Source organism: Siniperca chuatsi, linkage group LG16 (genome assembly GCF_020085105.1).
Source record: "Siniperca chuatsi isolate FFG_IHB_CAS linkage group LG16, ASM2008510v1, whole genome shotgun sequence".
NCBI classification, from domain to species: Eukaryota; Metazoa; Chordata; class Actinopteri; order Centrarchiformes; family Sinipercidae; genus Siniperca; species Siniperca chuatsi.
Genome location: NC_058057.1, coordinates 23,532,990 through 23,558,051, shown reverse-complemented (window position 1 = coordinate 23,558,051; position 25,062 = coordinate 23,532,990). Strand labels below are relative to the sequence as shown.

At 38.8% G+C, this 25,062-nt stretch overlaps 1 protein-coding gene across 3 annotated transcripts in view; it reads right to left on the bottom strand.

Annotated features, from left to right (window-relative positions):
* The window catches only part of fam184ab (family with sequence similarity 184 member Ab), a 136,139-nt gene that overhangs the window by 82,973 nt on the left and 28,104 nt on the right, over positions 1 to 25,062 (bottom strand). For 2 of the 3 annotated variants that reach the window (XM_044168929.1, XM_044168931.1), the window contains exons 2-5: positions 4,568 to 4,705; positions 3,112 to 3,270; positions 1,038 to 1,277; positions 612 to 695 (exon numbers count right to left, since the gene is read on the bottom strand). In XM_044168929.1, coding sequence (XP_044024864.1) covers positions 612 to 695; positions 1,038 to 1,277; positions 3,112 to 3,270; positions 4,568 to 4,705 — 621 coding nt within the window. The remainder of the gene's footprint in view (positions 1 to 611; positions 696 to 1,037; positions 1,278 to 3,111; positions 3,271 to 4,567; positions 4,706 to 25,062) is intronic. The other variant, XM_044168930.1, reaches the window with a different exon arrangement.

The window sequence follows — 25,062 nt, the reverse complement described above, 5'->3', positions numbered from 1 at the left end:
AGGGCAACATAACAGCGCCAACAAATGTAATTTTCGTTCTTTTTTAACCATTACTAATCCAAGACGGTTTAGCAGAGCCTGTGTTACTTTTAGCAACACCTTGGAGTGTTTCTTTATTGTAACGTTAAAACAATTCAAGTAGTTCCACATGAGATTTGTACAGTGCTATGACAGCATTACTTTACCCCTTAAATCTCTGGACAATTTGTACAAGAAGATGTTAAAAGGAATGTTTTATTTTCAATGATTTTTTAGGGTTTAGGATGGATTAAAATTCTGAAAACTGGGGCATAATGTGAAACTTGAGGTTAGTGTCCTTGGTTTCAAAGAAAAAAACATTCTCCACTCAATATAATAGAAAACACATTTGCATAAATTCATGCACATCTGTTGAAGTTTATCATCTGATACTGTACAGGACAGACTCCACCATCATGCATTTATTAAGTTTATACATACATGGATTTCCTTTATAAAATATACCTTTTTAGGCCACCACATAGATGTAATTAGAGCCTGATATCCCAAAAGTTGTCAGAAAGCATCGACCAGGTTGTTTGCAGTGTGTGTGCAAGCAGTAAATGTCCTATATAATGGCTACAGTACTGTACCTTGCTGAGCTTGGCCTCGTACTCCTCCACCAGTCTCTTCTTGTCCTGTTTGAGCTCCTCCACCCGCTCTGTCAAAGAATCCACCTGTAACACATCAGCACAACACCAGAAGGACAAAGTTTGGAACAATTGAAAAACAGAAGGCTGTTCTTGTGATTTGGTGTAAAGAGATAAAACTACTTAAACATGTGTTTAGTGTTTCCTCACACCCCTTTGGTATAATGGCAGGGGCCTTACGTATAGAAAAAGTTTGTCCTGCTGTGCTCAAGAGTTGATGTAGCAGGTTAATTCACTGGCTTGTACACAAACACTTAATAACATAGTGATTGCTGCTGTCCCACTTTCTTCTGCTCTCCCCTGTTGTGATTTAGTCTGTTGCTTTGGCTTTCAGGAGCTGCTCTACTTTTGAAGTAGTTAGTGTGTTACCTCGGCTTTATGGAGCTGTCCCAGTTTCTCCTGGTCTTTGCTGTAGTTTGCGTTCTGACTCTGGTGGCTGCGGAGGAGCTCCTGGATCTCCTGTCTGTGCTGGGCCTTCAGCTCCTCCAGAGCAGCCCTCTTCTCCTGCTCAAACTGGGCCTGCGCCTGGTTGAACGTACGCAGCTTCTCCTCAAAGGACCGTCGCATCTCCTCCACCTCCCTCGACATGGACACCACACGCTGCGTGTGCTGCCAAGGAAGACAGGAATAAAAGACTGAGCTAACAGGAGGATTGGTATATGGGTTTGTAGGCTTCTCACACCATGGGTAAACTTTTTAAAAAGCTCTAAGCCAGCTGGTGATGTACTGGCTCAGGGGAATTTGACCCTCTGGTTGCCAACCAGTCTGCTCTAAATTAGCACTGAAAACCAGCAAACACACTAAACAGAAACTCACCATCTGACCAGTAAGCACTTTATAGATCGATGTAACAAATATAACAAGAAAAACGTCATATAGCATTGATGTGGCATTTTGTTACCATGAGTTTGCTTCAATCAATCAATGACTTAAAGGATGGTCTCTAAATTCGCTCATGAAGTAGGTGAGGTAAATAATAAACAGCTCTCAGGGCCAGATTTACATATACAGATTTGCGCCTTTCATTTAATTTGGCTGCACAGTCTGAAATTAGCATTTCATTTACGAAGGCAGCAGATACTTACACAATCAGCGACTCGCACTAACTACTGGTTGCAATTTGTACCTGAACACAGGCTCAAAAGGTTCACTCGAATGGTGAATTTTGTGCAACATAGAGCCCTAAACCAGCTCTGGAATCAAATAACGGGAGGTGAATGAAGTTACAGACACACAAGCTGAGGTCAGAGGGAGCTGAGAGCTATTGGTCTCAGAGATGCTGATTCAAGAGCAGGTGGACGGTGTGATTGACAGCTCGTTTTTCCATCCCTTCCCTTGTACCTCGACACAGAGCTGCACATCCCCTACCCTCAGTATATAAATCTATATAATAATGTCATCCATCTATCTATTCATTCTGTCAACTACTGTATCCATTTGTAACAATTTTCCATACACACACATAGGGAAAAGGTCAAACACACTGGCTGACTTATATACTGTAAATGCATACATGTGTTGTCCTGATAAATAACAGACAAGGCAGAGTCAAATTATAACGCGAAGAGTGGTACTCCTCTGCCACTTATCGCAGTAAAACAAGGTAGGCTCAATTATACAATACCATAAACAATTTTTAAGTTTGTTTTTAGTCAGTTTACTTCATGGTTACATCTGTATCAGTGGGAGTTAATATCTCGTTAGGTGGAATCAAGCAAAAGTATTGTTTCTATTGTTCAGTTAATATTATTATTCACACAGATTTAGAATGTAGACCAGATGTCCTATTTTCCAACTTTAACGGACACATAAGAATCAGAAACAAGTATTTTCCGTGGGCATGCTATAATAAACAAAATATATAACAAAGAACTGGTGAAGAAACTATCATAATAGCTAGGACTAAATGCATCCATGAAGCATTTGAGGTGGACTGAAATTCAGTTTTTCTAACCTCCTTGGGAGGCATTTGACACGCATTCTAGCCAGATGTTGAAAAGGTGTAAATGCACCTGTCTTCATATGTAATGTTTACTCCTCCCAACTGTAACTACGTCAGTAAGCAGTAAGCATCAGTGGAAATAGCTACCCACAGTGTTAACCCACTGTGTTAATGGCATTTGAAGTAACTCTGAAATCACACTGAAATTATTCAACCAAGACTGACTGAAGACTGGATTTTATCCGGATACAAGACACTTGAAATAACTAGTGAAGATGGGGCCTAAAGGGGCCCTGATCACTACTACTACTACTACTACTACTACACAACAAGTCAAATGTCCAGACAAACACACAGTGGTGGTGACGGACAAGAGACACTCTCCAGCCTCACAACAGGAGACAGAAACAGACATTAGTACTGATCACCAGCTGTGACTGCAGCATCATGCCAGGCACAGCTGCCTCTTACCACACACACTACATCATTCCTCTGTGATACCTGAGCCTCAGTGCAAAGCTGCATGTCCTCCACCCTCTGACGGTAGCTCTCGAACTCGGCCAGCGCCTGCTTCTTCATCCTCTCATGGAGCTCCATGGACTCCTCCAGAGACTGGATCCGCCTCTTCAGGTCCATCTCATCGCTGATCTTACCCTTGTACTGGAGCAAGCATGAAGGGCTCAGTTAGGCATATCCTCCAAATAAATTTATTTATTTATAGAAATCTGGTTGTTCACCAAAACACACATTCAATCATGGAATACATGTGCCAGATTGCGTGGACAGAAATACAGTAGTTTGAGAGAAAATAGTAAAAATGTTCAGTGCTGCAATGTGAAAAAACCTTAAAACTCCATTTGACAAACTTGAAATCTATGCACATTTTTATGTATTCTGCTAACAAATAAGCAATATACAGAAAATATATACAAGTATAAAAGTCTCCTTTGCGACAGTGAATAAACATCATGGATTTCAGCTTGAATTAAAATTGCATTTTTGAATAGACTGGCAGACATGCACACACTTTAGATTTGGCATTGCTTTAGCTCATTATGATACTCAAATTAAGGTGAAAATTAAAAGATTAAATAGGTACATACAATTCAGTTCAATTCATTATATTTCATTCAAAGCACAACACTAAAACTTCCCTCCAGGCAGACTTTGTGGAGAAGTATAGCATGTAAATGTCTGTATATACTGTACATGTTTAGCCGCAATGCTGTCAGGGAAGCAAGTAATTCTCATAAGGAGTGATGACATATATACCTAAATATTTAATATTCAGTGGATTAAATATTGATGGGTTTGTTTTGAATGTGATCTCAGCTCTCTGGCTCTCCTGTGGATCAGCTGCCATGTGATAGTGTAGTAGTTTAGTGAACAGCAGCTGTATATGACTGTAAGATATACAGTGATACTGTCTCATCTTGACTGACCTGAATGTGACTTTTGCTGACTGCAGTGAGTCCATTTCTTAAGAGTCCCCTAAGCTGTTTAAATCCTGTCTTAAATCAATAGTCAAAAACGAATCAAAGCCCACTCGTACCCATGCCGAAGAGTGCAAAGCTTTGATCCACTAATTCATCTATTTAACCAGAAAAAGTTATTTATAACTCATGAGATGTCAATCATTCCAAAAGTAATACTGTACTATGCATTTACTTATTCCTCCCAGGAAGCAGTGATTGATTACATTACTTATTTTAATTAATGTTCATTTACATCCACAAAACTGCTTCCTCTCTTCATGTCAAATATCTACAAGTCAGCTCCCTTCCGTCTACATGTTCAGGACACCAAACATCGATGGTATCCTGTGTCCGTCTTACATTTAAATGGTATATCCACATGGAGAAAGTAAACTTTTCTGACATTTCTCATCAAAGTAGGGCAGATGATATAACTCAGAGAACATCAACTTCTTTTAAAAGTAAGACGACAGGTGTCTTACTGATAAAAGAGTATAGACCTGTAGTATCTTCTCTCTGGTCTCAGAGAGAATCTGCTGCACCTCCTCTTCATGGGCTTCCTTCAGAGTGGCGATGGCCGCCTCGTGTTCATCGTTTTTTGTGTTCAGTGCATAGATAACCTGCAACAGAGAGGAAAGAAACCCATTAGCTGTTAGACATGTTCATAATCAGGAGTTATTACAGTATTAAAACTGGCGGGAGACCAACTCCAGCTCTCATAGCTTGGGTTCAGCCAACATGGACTATGCTAGGACTGCTGTGTTGGATGTATTTTGTTCAAATGGACACTACAAATGAATCTGCAGAACATCATAGCGTGAGGGTAAAGTAAGGAACCGTGAAGATGAAAGCAAGGTTGATATTGATGTGTTTTTAGAATAGCGCTGCCAACGATCAATACCTTTAAATATATTCTTTGTAGGATAGAAAAGCTTCTCATACAGCATTTATACTATCAGGTCTTTCACTGAAAACCATCATAATGAATTCTATTTATGTGCAATAGCTGAACTGTACTTAAAGTGGGGTTAGGATTTAGAATATGCAATGTAATACACCAAAAACACTTCTAAGCTATTTAATAAATGGCTACATTTGGTCAAAGACGTACACAATTTCACTGTCGTTGGCCAACGTCTACCCAATATTTAGAGGAAAACCATAAAAACCCGTGTCACACTTTACATTAATCATTCATTACAAGTGTTTCTTCAAATCAGCTTACAGATCAAATGTAATGGAGACATGAAGCAGTCAGAGAAATGCAAATTACTGCCGTATTATAATGTTTATAATGCTACTGCATTGCAAATGAGGAGTAAAGATGACAAGTAAATGAGCTGTTATATATAGCTGGTATACAGCTGCATGCAGTACAAGCAGCGCATGCCTCGATGTTTCCAGTATTAGCTCAGAAGCATCAGTGGTGTCCCACAGTTATAAATTAGAAATTGGTTGATGCCCTGTATTGCTGGGGATAAAAATAACACAAGCAAACTGTTGTGCACGAGATTGACCTTTAAATCCATCCCAAAAATACATGCAGCCATCCAGAGAGCCATAATCTGACAGCACAGTGATCCCCTGCTCTCACAGGAAGAGAGAGAGAGAGAGAGAGAGAGAGGACAGAAATGGGTTTTACAGTTCCACATGAAAAACCATGAGACACTCCTCGCCATGCTTCTCTCCCTGCCGTGAGAAACAAAGCTATGTGTTGCCTCTTTGAAAAACCAAGTCAATAATTCAGCACATTGAACTGTGCAATTGCGCTAAAGAGCCTTTGTTTACTTTGGACCAAAGTCCGTCAGCAGAATTAGAAAAGGGAGAGCAGGGAAAAGAGGAGAGAAAAAGGAGAGCAAAAGCTTTCTTTGAAACAATGACATCTACTTTTAATGCCTTGCTGAGAGATGAAAGAACGTAGTTTGACAAGTGGTGGTGTTTTTCAAATTCCTATTTGTTTATTCCCCAAACACACTCACTGACAGCTGCAGAGCTGAAACTAAGACATGTTATAATCAAGAGGTATTCAGCCATGGGAGTTATTCCTTCACTTGATTTTATTGACCTCTTAATGTGAATATGATCATCATCCTTTTTTTGCCTGTAGGTTGTATATCAAATATATCTTGATATTTATACACATTTTAAAATTGTAATAATATTGTTTTTCAGTTCAAACCTGATGTGTTTCACATATTTTTATATATTTATATATTTTATGTATTACTTATCTTCACGTTGTTGTTTTTTTACACCTTTATTTGGGCAATAATTCAATATTATTCAAGCATTTCTCATCTCGCTAAATGCTACCACCAGCATGCTAACATGCTCACAATGACAATGCTAACATGCTGATGTTTAGCAGATATAACGTACCTTGTTCACTTTCTTAGTTTACCATGTTCACACCGTTAGCATGCTAACAGGCTAAATTAAGAGCTAAACTAAACTACAACTAAGCTAAATTAAACTTTGCACTAAACAAAAGTACAGCTAAGGCTTAGTTTAGCAGGTGTTTGGTCATAAGTAATGGACAATTTAACATTTTGACCTGATGATGGCGAGAAATGTTTATGAATCACCAAAGTTATTATTGGTTATCCAAAGGGGGATAATGCCTGAATCAAAGTTAATGGCAGTCAATCCAACAGCTGTTGAGACATTTCAACTATAACTGTCAAACCTAATGGTGGCGCAAGAAGAAAAGTCAGAGGATCACCAAAGTCATTGCGATTTATCCTCTGTGGAACATGAATGTCTGTGTAAAGTTACATGGAAATCCATCCAACAGTTGTTGAAATATTCAGTCCGTAGTGGACTGACAGACAAACATTACTATTCCTAGAGCCACAAAGCTAGCATAACTAATAAATCACATATTGAGACGTGTTGAGATAAAAATGGAAGCAGCAAGAAGGTCAAATAAAGTCAAGTAGTTTATTTATATCGGCTAAAATCACACCTTTATTCCACAGGGTTTATAATCTGTACTTTCATTTGGACATCTCATGTCAAGTCTCTTTCTCTACTTTTTCATGTTCACAAATCGGGAGCGAAACGTCCAAGATGAGCGACAAACCGCAATGAGCCAAATAAACCTGAGAAAATTCAGTTTGCTCCAAAATAAAACAGATTTTCCTCCACACGTCTAAATTATTCAGTCAACTCAGTCTCTCATCAGCTTAGGAAATGAATGGAGCACACGTAACAGTTAGAGGAGCTGAAATCTCCATCACATCCCCAGAGTCATCAGCACACTTCTGCAGATGAAATGCACTAATCCTAATGCTGTGGCGTCTGCTAACACACATACACAACAAAATAACAAACACATACGTGCACACACACGTATCGAAGTAAATACATACACCAGCAGAGACTGTCAAGATCGCTGATGAGTGTCCAAACTCGTTAGCGTAATCTGCCTGACAAATGGTCAGACAGACGAGGAGGCAGAGACGATTGTGTGTGTGTGTGTGTGTGTGTGTGTGTCAAACAGCAGGAAAATGACAATTGCTGCCTGAGAGACAAAGGCTGCCAATATTGTCATCATTGTCATTCATGAGGGATCAACAGATATTGGATCTTGCAAGCCAGCAACGTGCCAGAAGCAGATATTCTTCTAAAGGGGGTTGTAGATATCAGCCAATTTTTTGGGTCAACATTTACAATATTTGAATTAAAACTTATTAATGAAAGGAATTTAGGTAAATAAACTATGATTTTAATGCTAAAGAAAACAATTCTGTATTAGAATTATATAGTATGTATGTATGTATGTACTTTTGGGGCTTTGTGAGCACTACAATACACACCATTTATGGGACTTCCTTACCCTTAACTGATCCTCTCAGGCAGTGCTCTTAAGGCAGTACACAGCCTTAAAGCAAGTCCTGCCTTGAGGTGGAATTATTATTCTCTGTCGAGGTGTTGTGTGGTTACCCGTATCAGAGTTCATCTTAAGATTTAACCATTTCAACTGTCACAACACTAGATGTCTGTGTCATGCAGTATTGTTCATGTACATCCTGAAGCAAGTAAGTGTTAACATCTCTTCGCTGTCACCAAACATGAACATTTCTGGAAACATCTATAAGGAAACACAGAGCAGCCCGAGCTGACCAATTACACTTGTTGCGGTCTTCCTACAGCCCATGGGGGTCTGATGTGTAGCTACGTTTTTGAGGAGGTTCTCCTATATGGCAGGACGCTGCAACAACAGAACCATCACTGTACGTATAGTACAACAACACCTTAATTGAGAAGCATAATTCTGCCTTAAAGCTGCATTAATCATTGTTTTGGCTGCTTGGGGCAGCAGAACAAGCTGTAAACCCAACACTGACAGATTATCACCTTATGACCAACGTCCAATATTCACTCTCCTTTACGCTTTGTTTTTGTCTCCACCAACTCTAGAGGGAAATATCTTAATTATCTTAAGCTGCTAAATGCTCCACTATGTTCACCAGATAGTGTCTAACTTTGTCTGCGGTTCAGTGCTGTATAGTGGTTTTATCAGAGCTGCCTGCTGAGGCTGGAAAAGAGGTTTAAGAGAGCAGTGAGGCTGACCCAAACAGTAAGAGTTGAAAGACTCGCTAAAAAGCTACATCGAGCTGAGGGGAACTGCAGCGTCGGGTGATCATTCTCTGTGGGTTGGTCACTACGAGCGACACTTTTCACATTGCATGCAGTCTTTTGATTCATTGTTAATAGAAAATACTGATTAGTGCATCTTTAAGAGGCTCAACTCAGGGCAAAAATGTTGCTTAAATCTGAAAAGTCGCCTGCTATGAACAGACCAGGGACACCATGCAGACTACCATGCAGATGAAAGAAAGGTGAATTTTTAAGTTGCTGCTTTGATAGATGGTAATGTTTTTGGTGCATCTATTCTACATGTACATAAAACTTAAGTGTTATGTGTTATACATACATGCAGTAAGAATTTCAGTTAATCATTCATTGTTTTCCTGCACGGACTTAAAGTAACCCAAGTACTGTAGTCTGTTTTGCATTACACTGTTATTCTAGTACCATGGAGTCTAAATCTAAATTTTATTTTGTTGAGTCTCAACTTAAATTTCAACTTTTAGGAAAAGCTCATGTGATTGTGATTAACATTAATGGTGTATGTTTAAAAAAAAAAGAAGCATTGTTAAAGTAATTCATTTTGAATAATCAAAGAAATGTGTCAGCTCAAAGCAGAAGCTTCCTTTTACTGAATACGACAGTGGTTTGCTGGTAGGCACATGCTGGTGCGTGCGCATTGTTCTGAGGTGTGACAGTGTGAAAGAGTGCGAGAGAGTTTGTCTGGTTGCGGTGATCCTCTCTCATCTCCTCGGGTCGATCGGTTCATGTCCTTGGAGGAGTTTGCATAAATGACAGCGATACCAGGCGGATCGATACGGTGACAGCGAAATGCCACAAATTTCATCTGTCAGCTGGGAGAAAGTCACAGCTGAGAAACTCACTGAGACTTTCACCAGGCGAGCTACAGCTGAGTCCCTGCTAGCTGCTCGATGAAATATGACTCTGCTGTCAAACACTGTAAAAGCTGAAGAAATGTGGCTTTTTTGTTCCTTCTGCTCACTTTTACTTTTCCACCTCCATTGTACTTTCTTGGCTTTATGTTACTCTCGCTATACAAACCAACTATATATCCTTCATAAGAATATTCCAGAGATGTAAACTTGTGTTTTCTTTCCTCTTGTACTTTTCTTTCACCCTTTTTCCACCTTCCTTGTTTGGTTACGGTACTTGTTAGTAAGGAAGAATGTCAAATTGTGAATATTCTGCATTGTACTCCTGACATTTGCTTGTCAAAATAAACTTCAGAAAGAAGGTTCAATAAACAAACTGTAACTGATGTCAAAATACACCAAACGAATGTTAATGTCTATGAATATATTAACAAACGCAGACAGCTACATTATTTACATAGAAATAGAAGTCAAACTGGGAGATAAAGACTAAACTGAATCAGCCTTTCACTTATTATTTCATATCTCACTGCCGCCTTGTTTTCTTAAATATGGTGAAAAACTCTGTCAGTGTTTCATATATTTTATAGAAATAAGTGTCTGTATCTTAAAGTAAGAAAGAATAAGAATAGGAAGAATGTTGCTGCAGTAGAATCAAGAAAAATTACTCTTGATTTTTGAAAACAAGTTGAAATATTCTTACTGCACTTGCAGATTGATTCACTTATTTTAAGAAAATCAAACTTACAAGACTCAGACAAAAACAACTTGATAAGAAAGATTTCTACAGTGCTCAAAATACAAACACACAGAAACGTTAAATTAATACATCTTACAACTTATCTATACCTGTTGTTGGCTACTATAAGAACCAACACTCCATCACGAAAAACCCTGAAAAGTTTAATCTGGACAAAAACAAAATCTCTCCAGAACATTTCAACAATAACTAGTGTGAGGTAGTCTGACAGGGGAGATAAGTCATAACTTTTTAATTAGGTAATAAAAGACAAGATTCTGTAGTGATCAAAGCAAAATATGCTGTTTCATCTTCACTTCACTCTCAAATTTTGTCACTCTAAATTGCTTATGAGTGCTATTTTTAGACTTTTCCTCTTCTTTTTTCGCTCACTGCCAGCATTACCTAGTGGGTCGGATACTTTTCCCAGAGCTGATTTGTTGCTACCTTTCCAAAGCCAGGAGGAAAAGTTGTTTCATACTGCAGCTCTACGTATGTCTCTCTAAGGGTAAGCTGTAGCGTTGTAGGCTGTGATTTACTCAAAATCTGGAGTATTTGGTCCTTTAGTTCAGAATAACTGCTCTAAAGACCGGAAATACAAGCGTCATCCTCTTCCAAGGGAACTGTGGAGTAGTTTGTTAGCAGTGGGACTGCAGCAATCCAAAGCCACTACAAAGTACGTCAAAAAGCATTTATGGATATAATGAAATTATTGGCTTCTGATATCCAGCAGTGCCTCATGCATTGAGAAACTCTAACTACTACTCTAGCTATTGGAAATGAAAGCAAACCAAAGTAATATGAACACCACACCACCCGATAAAGAAAACAATAAAAGTCTGTCAATCTTTGCTAAAGGTTTCACTAAATGAAATGGGGTTTGTTTAGACTCCAATGTGCTGCCAAAGTCTTTGTACTGGCAGGATAAAAGCTACCAAAATGAAGTCCTTTAACAAAGCGTTTGCGACAAAGGTACCACAAACGTATATGTACTAACCTACAGAATAAAGAAACAAACTTTAGGTTTGCACCCAAAGCTGAAGGCAAAAATGACAGCAGGTGCCAAAGTTTGTTCCTCTGGACTGGTGTCATCGGCTTTACAAAGGATCAAAGAGAGAAATAAAAGATGAAAAGATGCTGGTTCTCTATAGAAACAAACCTCAAAGGATCTAATGACTCCTAACGAACTCTGACTGGCTGCAATCTCCTCTTATTTCAATCTCACAGGCCTGAACACACACACACACACACACACACACACCTTAATAATCTCTCAGCTCAAGTCTCTCCGTCGGCTGATGAGACTTTGATGATAATGACGATGTCTAATGATGACCATTTCACCACCTTAACACTAGCCAGTAGTCATTTTCCACCCTGTGGCAGTAGAGCTTTGTCTCATGAGTGCAGTGGGTGTGAGCACATAAAAGGAAAAATTGATGGAAGTACTGTACTGAAACTGTAGCGTAGTTAGAAGAATGGCTGACATCTTCTATATAAAGAAGATTTTTTTATTTAAAATGTTCATATATTTAATTAAATCATATTGTTGACATTTTAGGAAATACATATACATTAGACAAGAAGATCGAAACCACTCTCATGTCATTTAGATATAAGACTACAGCCAGCAGCTGGTTAGCTTAGCTTAGCATGAGGGCAGATGTCCAACAGTAACAAAATCTGCCTACCAGCACCTCTAAATCTCGCCAATTAACACATTATATCTCAGGGTTTTTTAATCCATGGAAAAACTCAAGTGTCGAAATGTCAATTTGCTGTTTTACAGGGGGTTATGTGCCACACTGTTTCTTGGCTCTAAGCAGTTCCCAAGTAACCAGCGGAGCAACTCCATGAAGTTACTGGTCCCAGTCAAGAAACAGTCCAGCACACAACCCCACCGTAAAATGGCAAAATGACATTTTTACACTTTGGTTTTTGTACGGATTAAACAAACAAACTATGACATGTTAATCACTGAGATTTAGAGGTGCTGGCTGGTGGATTTTGTTACCCTCTGTAGCGATTTCCCCCCATTTCCAGTCTTTGTGCTAAGCTAAGCTAACTGTAGCATTTTATTTAACAAACAGACAGACATCAGAGAGGCATTGATCTTCTCATCTTAGAAAGCGAGTGTAAATGTCAAACTATTCCTTAAAGATCAAATTTCTTTCACAAGAGAGACCAGGAACTGAAAAAAACCTTCATAAAAGTGTCAAACTGTGTGTCAAAATGTATTTCAGTCACACATTCCTGCAGCTAGTCTGCAACATACACTGACATGCAGTATATTATAAAAGGCAGTCACAGACAATATGAAACACCAGTTCTGTGACCTCTTACCACAATTTCACATTTTGAAAGCAAGTTGGAGACCAAAGAGCAGGCTGATATCAAAAGTAAAGCCTTGAAGTTATGAATGACTGCATTTTGGTAACAGTGTATTGATTTCTGCACACTTGGGGATAAAATCGTTAACCGTGTGGAAGAAGGGCAACGGGGAGACGCGGCATTTAATTGCTGCAACAACTATTGATGTGTCATTTCACTAGCAAAATGCTTTTAGAGAAGGGGCTGCAGAGGGTGGTCAGTTCAGTGGAAAACTAGTTTAGCGAGTAATTAGCTTCATCATTACTGCTGCATGCCAAACTATCCTGTCCTCTTACCTCGAGCCTTAACCCTTAATTTATCCAATGGAGTTAAAGATACAGTCTCCTTCGGGAATGTAGTAGAGTTGTCTCTGACTACAGAAATCCTTACCTCATGAATTAGTAATTATTCTACTTTCTTAGATTTATTTATTTATTGGTTGATTGAAAAATTAAGTTTTGTTTTCTTGAGTATACAAGTTTATTCTTGATCTTGGGATCAGTTTGTGTGACAAAATAATCTCAACTCAAGGGCCACTTACTACTAACCTCATGTCATAGTCTTCATCAGCAAATTGAGATTGGCTGAATAAATTTAATTGATATGTTGTCACAATAAATAACTTGTTATCATGTGACTGACTTTCCACACTTAGCTTATCTGATGACACCTGACCCAGTTCCACTTGCTGATGAAGACCGTGAGATGTAGTTGAAAGCTAGGAAAAGCTGGTAAGTGGACATTGAGTTGAGATTTATTTGTTACAGTATTGCTGTACATTTGCAGATTAATGCTGTCATGCATCTCCTAAAATCTAGAACTTATTAAAGACAAAAACATATTTAGGGATAAAATAGTAATGCCAAAGATGTGATTATTTGTGAGTAACAACTAGTGATATCTTTTAAATATTGAACTACTGACCCAATCAACTAATCAATGTGTTTTAGAGGTGAAAGCCATATTTTTCTGTCCACAAACTTACTGTACATCCTGGTGGTGTTTTGACGTAATGTCTGATCACTATAATGGTTTTGAATTCTACTTGGCTGAACAATGTGATGAGCCATGAGTGCAAAAGCCTCCTGAGCTGCAGTGAGGTACATTAGTGGGTAATTATCATTATCTTATTACACTCATTATCATTTAATCATTGTCTAATTGTAAATTAAATTTCTAATTTTGAGTAGGGAAGAATGTGGTAACAGACATTTCTGGTTTCATTATTCTCATTCTGTGTCTATCCTGTTGCACTAACTACATGTTTAAACCAGGGTCTACGGGCAGCTAAGAATGTATGTTACTAAGATATCATAAAGCACAAAGAGTCACCAAACTTAAGACAATTGTAAGCCAGGTAATTTTGAATAAACACCAAGGTGTTTACATTCATGGTCATAGGTTTTGGTGACGGGATAAAGGAAAAGATAGTGTCTTTTATTTGTGTTGCTCACTTGCTGTACTTTCCAATCCCTCTCTCATCTTATTCCAGTCTAAACCTTAAAATGATATATGGATTTGACAATTATTTGGCAATACTGATACTGGCCTTTCATTAAAAATGGATACGGATAATGGGATATGGATAATTTGACTGATTACTTTACAGACAAATTATTCAATACCGCACTGTTTGCCTTAGCCCAGACTGATTCCAGTGCCAATGTGCATATACATTATTTGTACATACTTTTCGGCATGGAAGAATCATGAAAAATAACCTTTTTAAAGGGAATAAACACCAGAAATTTGCAGATTAAAACCGATATTGATATCATATCATATGATGCCATATATCATCTTCCTCACATCTATAATGTGCTGCATCATCATTGCACAGTCCCTCATCAGCATCGCAAAGTTTCATATTTCTAAATAAAAAAATGCAGACTGAGGCAGTGTGCCATCTCATTTCCACAGCCTCAATATTATGCGTTTGCTGGGAGTGAATTTAACGAAGCAGAGAGAGAGATAGGAGGCCTAATTACTTTAATTATAATGCTTGGCTCTGATCTGCTAAACTGTAAGGTGCACCTTAATCCGTCAGCTAATTATGGGATGTTATGTGGTGGTGTAAGTGGAGATGGGGTTGAGCCGATGAGTAGAAGGCAAAGTTTGGCTTAATTAAATGCCGAATCTGTGATCAGCGGATGAGCTCTTTCAGTATTATACCAAATAAACGGCATCAGCAACAGATTTTAAGTAAAGAATCCTGTGGAAACAAAGTCGTGACTTGCTTGCTAGAATCTGTTCTGTCAACTGAGGAGGGCAGAAAAGCAAGTGAAGCAAGGCTCACTGCAGACTGTACATGTTTTCTGGTCTGTTTTTGGGAAAGCTTTTAATGCAAATGCCTTACATAGCTTTTGAACACTGCTGAATAAATCAAGAGCCCACTCACCACAGTTTTTGAGACGATAAGGTTTGAATGCCTCAGTTATATACAGACTTTGGTCTTTGACTACTCCATGTGAATATTTACTTACACTGATAAAAATAAAATGTATAGCATAGAATAAGGGCTCCAGAAAAATATGTCAATTGTAAATTAATTTAAACCATAACATAAGAGCCTCAACTGAACAGAAAGAGCACTGCCTCACACTATTCTAAGTGAAAGATGTTTCCAAACATATGAGAAGAACAGATTATAAGTGAGATGTCCATGGTGCAAATGTGGACAAAAAATGCTTTACACTATCAAAAACTATTTGTGAAAGTGCTTCTTACTTCCAAAAAGGGTCCAGTGTGATTGTCCCAATACAATCAGGCATTGTGATATCAACATTTCGCAAGAAAGCATTACTCAATATGAAGTGAGAGATCCTTTGTTAGCATTAGGTAAACTTAATAAATCATAATCCCTTTGTACAAAGATAGCTGAAACTATTACCGAAACATTTAGCAGAAAAAAAACTATTTTTGTTAGACAGTTTACCCACTGCAGTGGAAATGAAAGGCCTGTCACAGGCAGAACATCAAATTATATGAACAGAGAGAGTCCTATTTAACTCATTTAAATTACATTTATTCTGATGGGAAAAGTATTATGCCAGTTTATTTACTCAGTGCAGGGCAGGGACAGCAGACATTAAATGTTACCATTAAAAGACTAAACAGAAGTCATCACTTTCCAAATTCTACTTGTAATGACTTAATTTGCAGTGTTGCACGACTGAATGAGCCTTGTTTTAATGTAAAAACAGGACCAGATTTACTGAGACTTCTGCATCTTGTCTTCTGTGCTCAGAAATGAGTGTTAAGAAATGTGTTATTTACCACAAACAGGCTCACAAGTAGGGAAGTGCAGCGCTCCTGTCATTTGAGGTATTCTGGATGTACAGTGATGTGCACCTCTGTACTTTATGCATATGCATTAGGGGAAGGATCACGCAAATAGCAGTAAATCCAGGAGAACACATCAACCACACATGATTAATCCTTCTTAGGTTCTTAGCTGGAAAATTAATCACGACCAAAAAGAAAGCTGCACAGGTTTATTACAGGAAGCTTGTGCAGGGAAATGTAAATCTGGGCCACCGTACCTGATTCTATGGAAGAAATAGCCCTAAACACAGGTGGCATAACATTTCTTTAGCATACATTTAAATCCAAATCTAAAGTTTTGCTCTTCCAGTGATATTTTTAGTTTACCAGCTGTTTGCAAGAAAGCCACAATTCTGCACTCAGGCTGGATATTTAACCAGTTATTCTGACCACATACAACAACATGCATCCTAAAAGCATATGGCTTCCAAAGACTGTGTATGTGTGTGTTGCTACTGTATTACGTAATCTAAACAGTAAAGATGTCTCTAATTGAATAAGCACCATCTGGAGCCATTAGTATACTGTATACTAAGTTCTGAGTGCCTTTTATTGTTCTTTCTGCCTCTTTAACACACACACACACACACACACACACACACACAGAAAAAAAATCTGTTTTAGTTGCATAATACTGGTATTTATCTTCTAATAAAAAGATATTCAAACAAAAATATCTCCAGCACATCTCTTCAATATGATTAATAAAATATAATAAATAATAATTATTTTATAATTCTGTGACACATGCAGTGATTCCTGAATTAAAGAGATATATTTGTGCAGCACACACACACACAGTCACATCCAGACACAGTAGTACAAGTCCTCTCTGTGGTTGGCACTAAATGATTTTATATTTTTATCACGATAACCTCAGCTTTAAAATTCAATGTTCCGAATAAGTGGGAATGTGCACATTATTGCTATGGTACAGCAGCTTTGGCAGGTATTCCTATATTGATATTTTTGGTGAAAAAGTTGAAACAGAAAGCCACTTTATTTGATGCTGAGACTTCAGCAGAAATCAAGGCACAAAGCCACAAACATTTCAACCCTAGAGGTTTACTGCAGGCCATACTGATAGTGCGCCTAGATTTCCTGGCTGTCGAGATATATATTATTTTGAGATACTCCGCAAAAGAGCATCCTGCTGCACTGTAAGTTCACTTAACACATCCAGCATGAGAGTCATTTGTCTTTCTCTAACCTACAATGTTTGGATTATGTTGGAAATTTTAATTTCACATGCTGAGAAGAATAATAAGAAGTTAACATCAGCCCTATAAATTGGCTTAATTATCATAATTTTGAGATACTTTGGCGCAGTAATGTGTATAAAACCTGACTGATCTGAATGAGTTCAAACAGCTCAAAGCACATAGTAACACAGTCACAGTCATCTACAGCAGGAAAGGTGAGGTAAGATGTCAAAGAAGAGTCTCAGAGCCACATGAATAACAAAGATCTGGGTCTTTTCCACTTTTCTAGCTTTCAGATCTCAATGATACAATTGGGATGCAGGCTGGGTGCTGTCGGTGGCCCTATGTGTGTGTGTTGTGGAGACACTGAGTCGATTACAGCCTATTTTCTGTCTCCTTTCATCTTTCCACAGGTCTTGGCACAGTCAGGCTTCTACTACAGCTCTTTGCTCAGGTTTTATTAAGGCGGTTCATCCCACTCTCGCTAAGGATTTAGAGTACTATTGAAGGTAGCTGGAAAACTACCAGCTTTACTTCTTATCTTGTTGTCTTCATTCAGCCTTTGTCGTAACATCCGAGGCGGCAATTAAAGAAAAGATGCATGTGTACCTAACTCACTTTCTCTTGGAATGAAGTTCATATCGGACCTCACTATTCACGTCCATTGTCAATGTTTAGTGCACATGCAGGAATGCGTATTGTGTTCTTTATGTAGCAAGGTGGATAGTTAGGGTGTGGAGGTCAGGGAGGTGGATGGTAGTGTAGCACATCCGACTGTTGTGCTGGAGACTGCAGATTGACTCCTGTCTCAACCTGTAGTTAATGTTTGCTTTCTTTTTTTTTAACATAACCACAATTCTTCCCTAGTCTTAATCTGTTTTAGTTGCCTACCCTTAACCATACCTTAACAATATTTTATTTGCCATAACCAAGATCTTTTCTGCACCTTAAAAAAACCTGCAGAAAAAAATAATTCTGAAAGCTTTGGAATTGAACGCTAAAAACATTGTTATCCAGGAGTAATCGTCCAATATCAACACTCTTATCTGGCTATGGAGTTGGTGCCCTTTATATAGCGAGGTAGAAAGGCGTGGAGGACGGGGTGGAGCGAGTAGTGCGTCCGACTGTCGTACGGAAGACACAGACCTGCGATTAATGTCCACCTTTTTTAACCCTAACGACAATCTTTTCCTAACCTTAACCAAGCGTTTTAGTTGACTAATCCTAACCATACCTAAGCCATAGTCTTAGCCATTTTCTTTTATTAACCTTAACTTTACCACAGTTGCCATGCGCAGATATTGTAGTGGTATTGTTGGGTTGCAAAGCTACACATAGCTGGGGAAACTATCAGCTTTATTTCGTTCTTTTCTGTTTTCCTTTTATCACCAACAACATCTGAGATGCCACTTAAAGAACAAAATGCACATATACCATGATTTACAGACTGTCCAAAAATGCAGCAATGACATGGATGTGCTGTATGTAATAAAGTTAAAGCTGTGAGATGATTTGAGATGCACAAAAGCACAAGTAAAATCTTACCATCAGTATTTTACTGTCTTTGTGAGAGAAAAACGATAAACTCTACCATGACCTTGAGAAAACATGACGGTAGTGAATGTGTCACATATATTTTCACAAACTTATCTTGTTTTCATCTCTATCTGCAGATGTTCACCACATTATTCAACTTTCTGTTATAAACTACTGAACTGTGAAAAAAAACTAAAATTATTTTTTTGTTGTTGCTTCTAAAAGTTCTTGCCATCAGCATAACTGTCATTATGCTGTTCTGCATGTGCAGCTGTTCTTCCAGTAGAAACAGCATCAGATGAACAGATGAGCCACTGAACCAATGGCCTGCAGCAAAAAACACATCGACATGGGCAACTTGATTATTTCTGGTTTTATTTCCTGTCCAGTTATTCTGCTATCTGTCTACCTGCTGGCTCACTTCCATCTCATTCTTTTTCTGACCAATCAGACTGGATTGACTCAGAGTTCAATTACAATTACTGTGAGAAGTGAAAGGCTGCTCTCATCGTGAAACAGTTCATTCATCAGTTTGTCCAGGGTAACAAATTGTCAAGGACTGTTAAAAAATGGATCAAACTGGCTGATTTTTAAAGCAAAAAAAACAACAACCCCACATTCAGTTCACTGGAGCTGACAACCATGAAGCTGCAGTATACGGCTGCACTGCAGGTAGCTGACGACCTTTATCGGGTCTGATTAATGTAGTGTAAAGAGGGATGAATGGAGACACTAATATCCTCATGAATTTACCCTTCTGGTTTTTACTGCTGCTTCCATTTATTTTACATCACTTAGTTCTAAGAAACTTCATAACTACAGAGAACATAACTTTCTCTTTCCATTCTGTGTTTGTCCGCGAGAGAGAAGCAGAATGGGACGGGTGGGAACAGAGGATTAAATAAGTGAAGAGAGTTTATAATTTATCCATCCATCCACCCCTCTGTCCCCTGTCACCAACAGGCTCGGAGGAAAACACGGTGATCCGATTACGTTTGTGAATGTGTGTGTGTGTGTGAGTTTCAGAAGGAGATGTGTGTATTTGAATTATAGACAACATGCCCCTGTACTGGACAGACAGAATGTAGGGAGAGCTTAAATCCCTCACAAAGGCAGCGTGACCGGCTGCTGAAATGTGGCTTTTTGGAACCGCACTGAGGTTTAGATGAACGTCATAGCTGTTAAAGGAATAGTTCAATTTTTTTTTTTTTATTGCCACAAAATGTGGTGAATTGCTCTGTGGTAGTGACAAAGATGCATGGACATTAGCTCCGGCAGTTAGTCTTGGTGGTCAGTAATCTCCCAGCAGACCCACAGACAAAAATAAACAGCAGCACATGGCGCTCGATAAACAACACAATTTAAAACACAACGCACAAAAGAATTTAAGCCACCTACAGGTTTAATGGAAACAATATATGTTTTATGTGTTTCAGACGCCTGATTCTGCTTTAACTTGTAATCACAAAGCTGCAGTTGTGCTCGAAAAAGAAACTCAAAAAACAGCATACGACGTTTGTAGCTGTAATTGCACTCATTAAATGTGTATTTGCAAATGAACTGTCTTAATCTTTTCTGAGACTTTAAATCTAAGGGACGGCTGTGTGAATTTCTTTCTGTGTCAGTTCTTTCATGTTCATTCTCAGGTGTTTTGTTCCAACCCCCTGCCCCCTTCATCCACTCCTCTCTGTGTGGTTTAATCACTGACGAGAAAGAGGAGAGGAGGAAAGATCATGTGTGAGAGTGAAAATGGAAGAGGCAGGATTAATGCCTTTGTGACATGCGACTTCAACACTGTGTGTGTGTTTGTGTGTTTCTATCACTACCTTGATCTCAGAACACGTCAGGAGAGCCTCAAGAACACAGACAAAGAAAGTAAAGAAAAGGCTTTTCAGCCGGAGCTCTTCTGTCTCTATCATCAGTTGCACCTCTTGGGCTGCAGAAATGTGTATGTGTGAGTGTGTGTTTGGTGGGTATCTGTGTAGGTGAACCGCCTGGCAAACACACAGGACTCTGAGAAGATGAGAGAGTCTGGACCACTTTTGCCTGATTTATGGCCTGAGGGCATCCGCTGTCCTCCATCCACCATCACATCAAAGATCTCATGCTTTTCATGCACTGAAAGCGTACTGTAGCGTCCTATGTGGGTACCACCACACCTTCGTGTTTTCTTGATTAGGCTAAAGCTCGCTGAGCACCTGAACCGGATTTTCCGTCAGAATCCCAGCTGCCAAGAAGCAGATGGAAGGTCTAACTGGTCTCTGTTCGATTGCATGTTCTTGCCAAGATGCCATGTACCGCTGCATATTCAGCCTGAAGATCAACAGCAGGGATTAATCCCAGGATTTGGGGCTTTCCTGCCCACATTCTATCCTTGTTTGGGAATCTAGTAAATTAAATATTGCAAAATTGTATTAAGTTATGTAATGCTAAAACATTAGTTCTTTCTGAGGGAAAAACAAGATATATAACAAATGTTTGTTTACAATCACGGGGAAAGGGACTGCAGGTTTATTTCTCAGGCAGAACACACTTTGTTTACCATTTCTCTGAAAACATGCTTTCATGTGATAAAATTTTCCCATGATTCTGCACCTATACACATCACTGTAGTATATTTCACTTATAGTTATACATTTCATTTCTGTACATGTATTATAGGCAATAATCACTACGGTTTCTTACAAATTGCTGCTTTGCTGACAGAAAGGAGCAGTGCAGTTATTTCTTCTTTTTTTTTTTTACTTGATTTGAGCTCTGTGTTTGGTTTGTGGCCCTGATTCATTAAAGGCTGAACCAGATGCCAGCAAAGTAAATTTGGTCTGCATCCACTGATGATGTCTCTAAGCCAAGCAAATGCCAATATAGCCTTACCAGACCAGACCACAGTGAACTAACGGATAATTGTGAGCTGTCTTAGATCGACCGCAGGGATTGAAATATTTTACTGATCCAGTTTGTTAGGAATAACAGAGGAGCAGTTAACATGGGCCCTCATTTATTGACAAGCAAAAAAACAACAAGTAAGGAGCAATTAGCACCAAAGACAGAAAGAAATTAGTTACACCTACTCCTACACATAGCTTGTTGATCTTTACTGGTAAGCCACTAAATGTGTCTTCCAAATGAAACTATCCATCACCACAGTAAGGAATTGTTAATAAGCTGCAAGTTGTGATAAGTTGACAGCATACATGGTAAATTGACAGCAAGCTGTTTTATGCATGTACAACTGCTGCTGTCCTGTCATGGTTTCAAACATTCAAACCTGATGAAACTCCCACCTCAGCATCACCATTCAACATCAGACGTGGCTGCACTGCCAAATGGCAGTTTGCACAATAGAAGATGATATGTTCATCAACATGAGGATTAGAGATTGACATTTTATTCTAGGGTTGGGACAATTAACAATGGATGATAGCCATGGAGAACGGTGAAGACATCGTGATGTGACTGTTGATTCAATTATGTAAATGTCTGTGTGTTAACAGGCATGCGTCAGCCTTTTTATATATTTACTTCAGAGCACAGTTAATTGTCCGCACTTTTAAAGCTGCTATATGTTAGGGCTGTCGTTGAAATTTTAATTTTCGTTCAAATGTGGGGAAAATAAAATATTCAAACTGTAATAACCTGTTCAAAGTCAATATTTACAGTCTATAAGCGCAAAAGATCATTTGAAGTAGTTTGCCTTGTGTTCCAACAATGGGCGCACTTAAAATTTACTATCAGCTTGACTTATTGTGTGTCCTAATGACCTATCGGTAAACTAAAGCTGTGCTGAGCAGCAATGTGTGGAAGTATTTTGGGTTCTACACCACAGATGGCACAATTACCAGCAAAGACAAGGCTGTTTTTAAACTTTGTAAAAAGAAGAAGCTGCTTCACTCTACAACAACAATAAATCTGAGGGCTCACCTGCTAGCTTGCCACCCAAGTGAGGCAGCGGATGCACTGGAAAACGAGTGGAGCATCGTCAACTGTACAACCTTACCTGACTGCCCACTTTTCACCACACTCATCCTCAGGACCCTCGCCAGAAGCTTGTGAAAAAACCATCACCGATAAGATGGCAAGATTTATATGCAAGGATATGCGCCCCATTGGCAGCGTTTTAGGACAAGGTTTCCAGGATAATGACAGAACTGGACCCACGATATAAAATTCCAAGTCGCACCACAATCACACAAATTGGTTCGATGTTTAAGGTTGACTTTTTGAAAAAGTGACAGCATGGACTATGTGATCTGAACAACATGGCAGAAAAAACGGCACCAATTTTCACCAGGACTGTCTCGTTTTCTACAAACAAAAACTTACACCAGAATAGCCCTTTGCAGACTTAGAACGGGGTATTCTTGAACAAAAACTAATTGGCACGAAGTACTGTCCGACCACATCTAAAGGCAAAAGTGTTCACAGTATAGCTGTTCCAAATGGCAACACTAGAATAGCCGAGTGAAGAGCGGTGAGATGCGATAATCATAGACATGGGGATTAGGATGCACACTTTCAGACAGTCTGAAAGTCAGACAGTCTATCCTCTGAAGCATTTATGGTGTATGCTGTACATATGAAAAGTGACAGAAGCAGTTGTGTGAAGAAGGAAAAAAAGAGAGCTTGAGAGAAAAGTTAAAATCCTGCCTACTCTCTCACCCCTGCACATCTGGCCAATCACTGTGTGAAGTTGGTGCGATTGTCTGTTTCAGAAAGTCACAAATATTGTCAGACGTCTTCTCAAATCAGACATCGGACAGCTGTGAGGGGAGGAGGTTTCAAACTGTTCGACAATCCAACAAACACTTCCTTTTAAGTATACCGAGGCTTTAACACTGTCCTTCTTGACCTCCAGTCCTTGACAGCCACATGAAAAGAAAGGTAACAACTTCTAACTCATACACACTTTTTGAATTTCCACAATTACTGTAAGAAAACTCCTCCTCCATTTTGGGAGAAAATTATTTAATGCCGCTGACAAATCCCCACTTTCATGTCATAGCCATTGCCTACTTAAAAGCGTCTACCCGTTTCAAAGAGATTCGACCTGCCTTGTGTTCTGCGAAACCAACCAGCCCTATAGGTCTAAAATGGCTCTGTAGTCAGGTAGTGGCTTTTAAAATGAAAGAAGTAGAGGTAATATTTGAATTTTAAAGGCATCCTTGAAATCTTGGAAAGTGGAGTCACCAAACTGCACACAGCATGGTTGTGTGTAAAAAAAAATCTCTGAAAAGAGAGCTTACTAGCTTCTAGTTTAGGAAGTTTTGATTTATCATGTGCAAAGGGCTGTTCCAAGGATTGTACCTGACACCAGAATATAAACTGGGCAAATGGGCTGAATCTGGCATCTTAATTAGTGGAAATGGTACAGTATGCTCTTCACTGGTGTGATAAAATAGTTTTTTACTTAAAAATCTCATCTAGTGCAGCTTTAAGCATAGTAGAAGTAGTAGTAGAGCCAAACTTCAAATTGAAAAAGGACAATGGCATTATTATCTTGATTGAAAATGTGCCAAGCCTATAAATATGCAGCACTTCTTTTTTGTCTCTGTGCTCAGCAAGGTATTTGTTTTACATGGGACACCAAGCTGCCAGCTCGTTGCTCACAGGCTGACAGAAATATGGCTTTTATTACACTGTGATTTTTTTAAGCTAACCTTCAACGAGTAAAGGACAAATGGGGGAAGTACTTTAAGGCTTTTTAAAGCACAGATTTCTCACAAGCCTCATAGTTGAGTGCCGTGTTTAACATGAAGCATTTTTCATATTGTCTCCCGTGCAATATTAGTTTTCCCATGTTAGTTTTCTTATTTATTGTTATTGATATTATAAACCTCTATTACTCTCGACAGTACATGCACCTCCGCTTATTACTATTACTTCTATATTACTACTTACTACTATCATCAACCGGTAAACCCACACAAACCCACCCGACACTTAGTTTATCTTATTCTTATACCGACCTGATACTTAATTTATTTTCTGACCTGTTTTATAGTGTTTTATAGTGTATCATATTGTTTTCTAGTACTTTCTCATGTGTGCACTGATGTAAAGGCAAGCTACTGTAACAAAGAGTTTCCCTACAGAGATCAATAAAGTATTTCTGATTCTGATTCTGATATTATTTTCACAAATGTGTTGACTAATGCTTCTTCTCATTGGAGATAATCCCCAAAACGTAGCCGACATGAGATGCACTGTGGGTAGCCACAGGATACGAAAATGAATATAAAAAGGGTAGAGGCTAGATCAATTTAGTACTTTACTAGAAATTGTCTTTTGATGGTTATGGCCTGGTGTGATTCTCTTTGTTC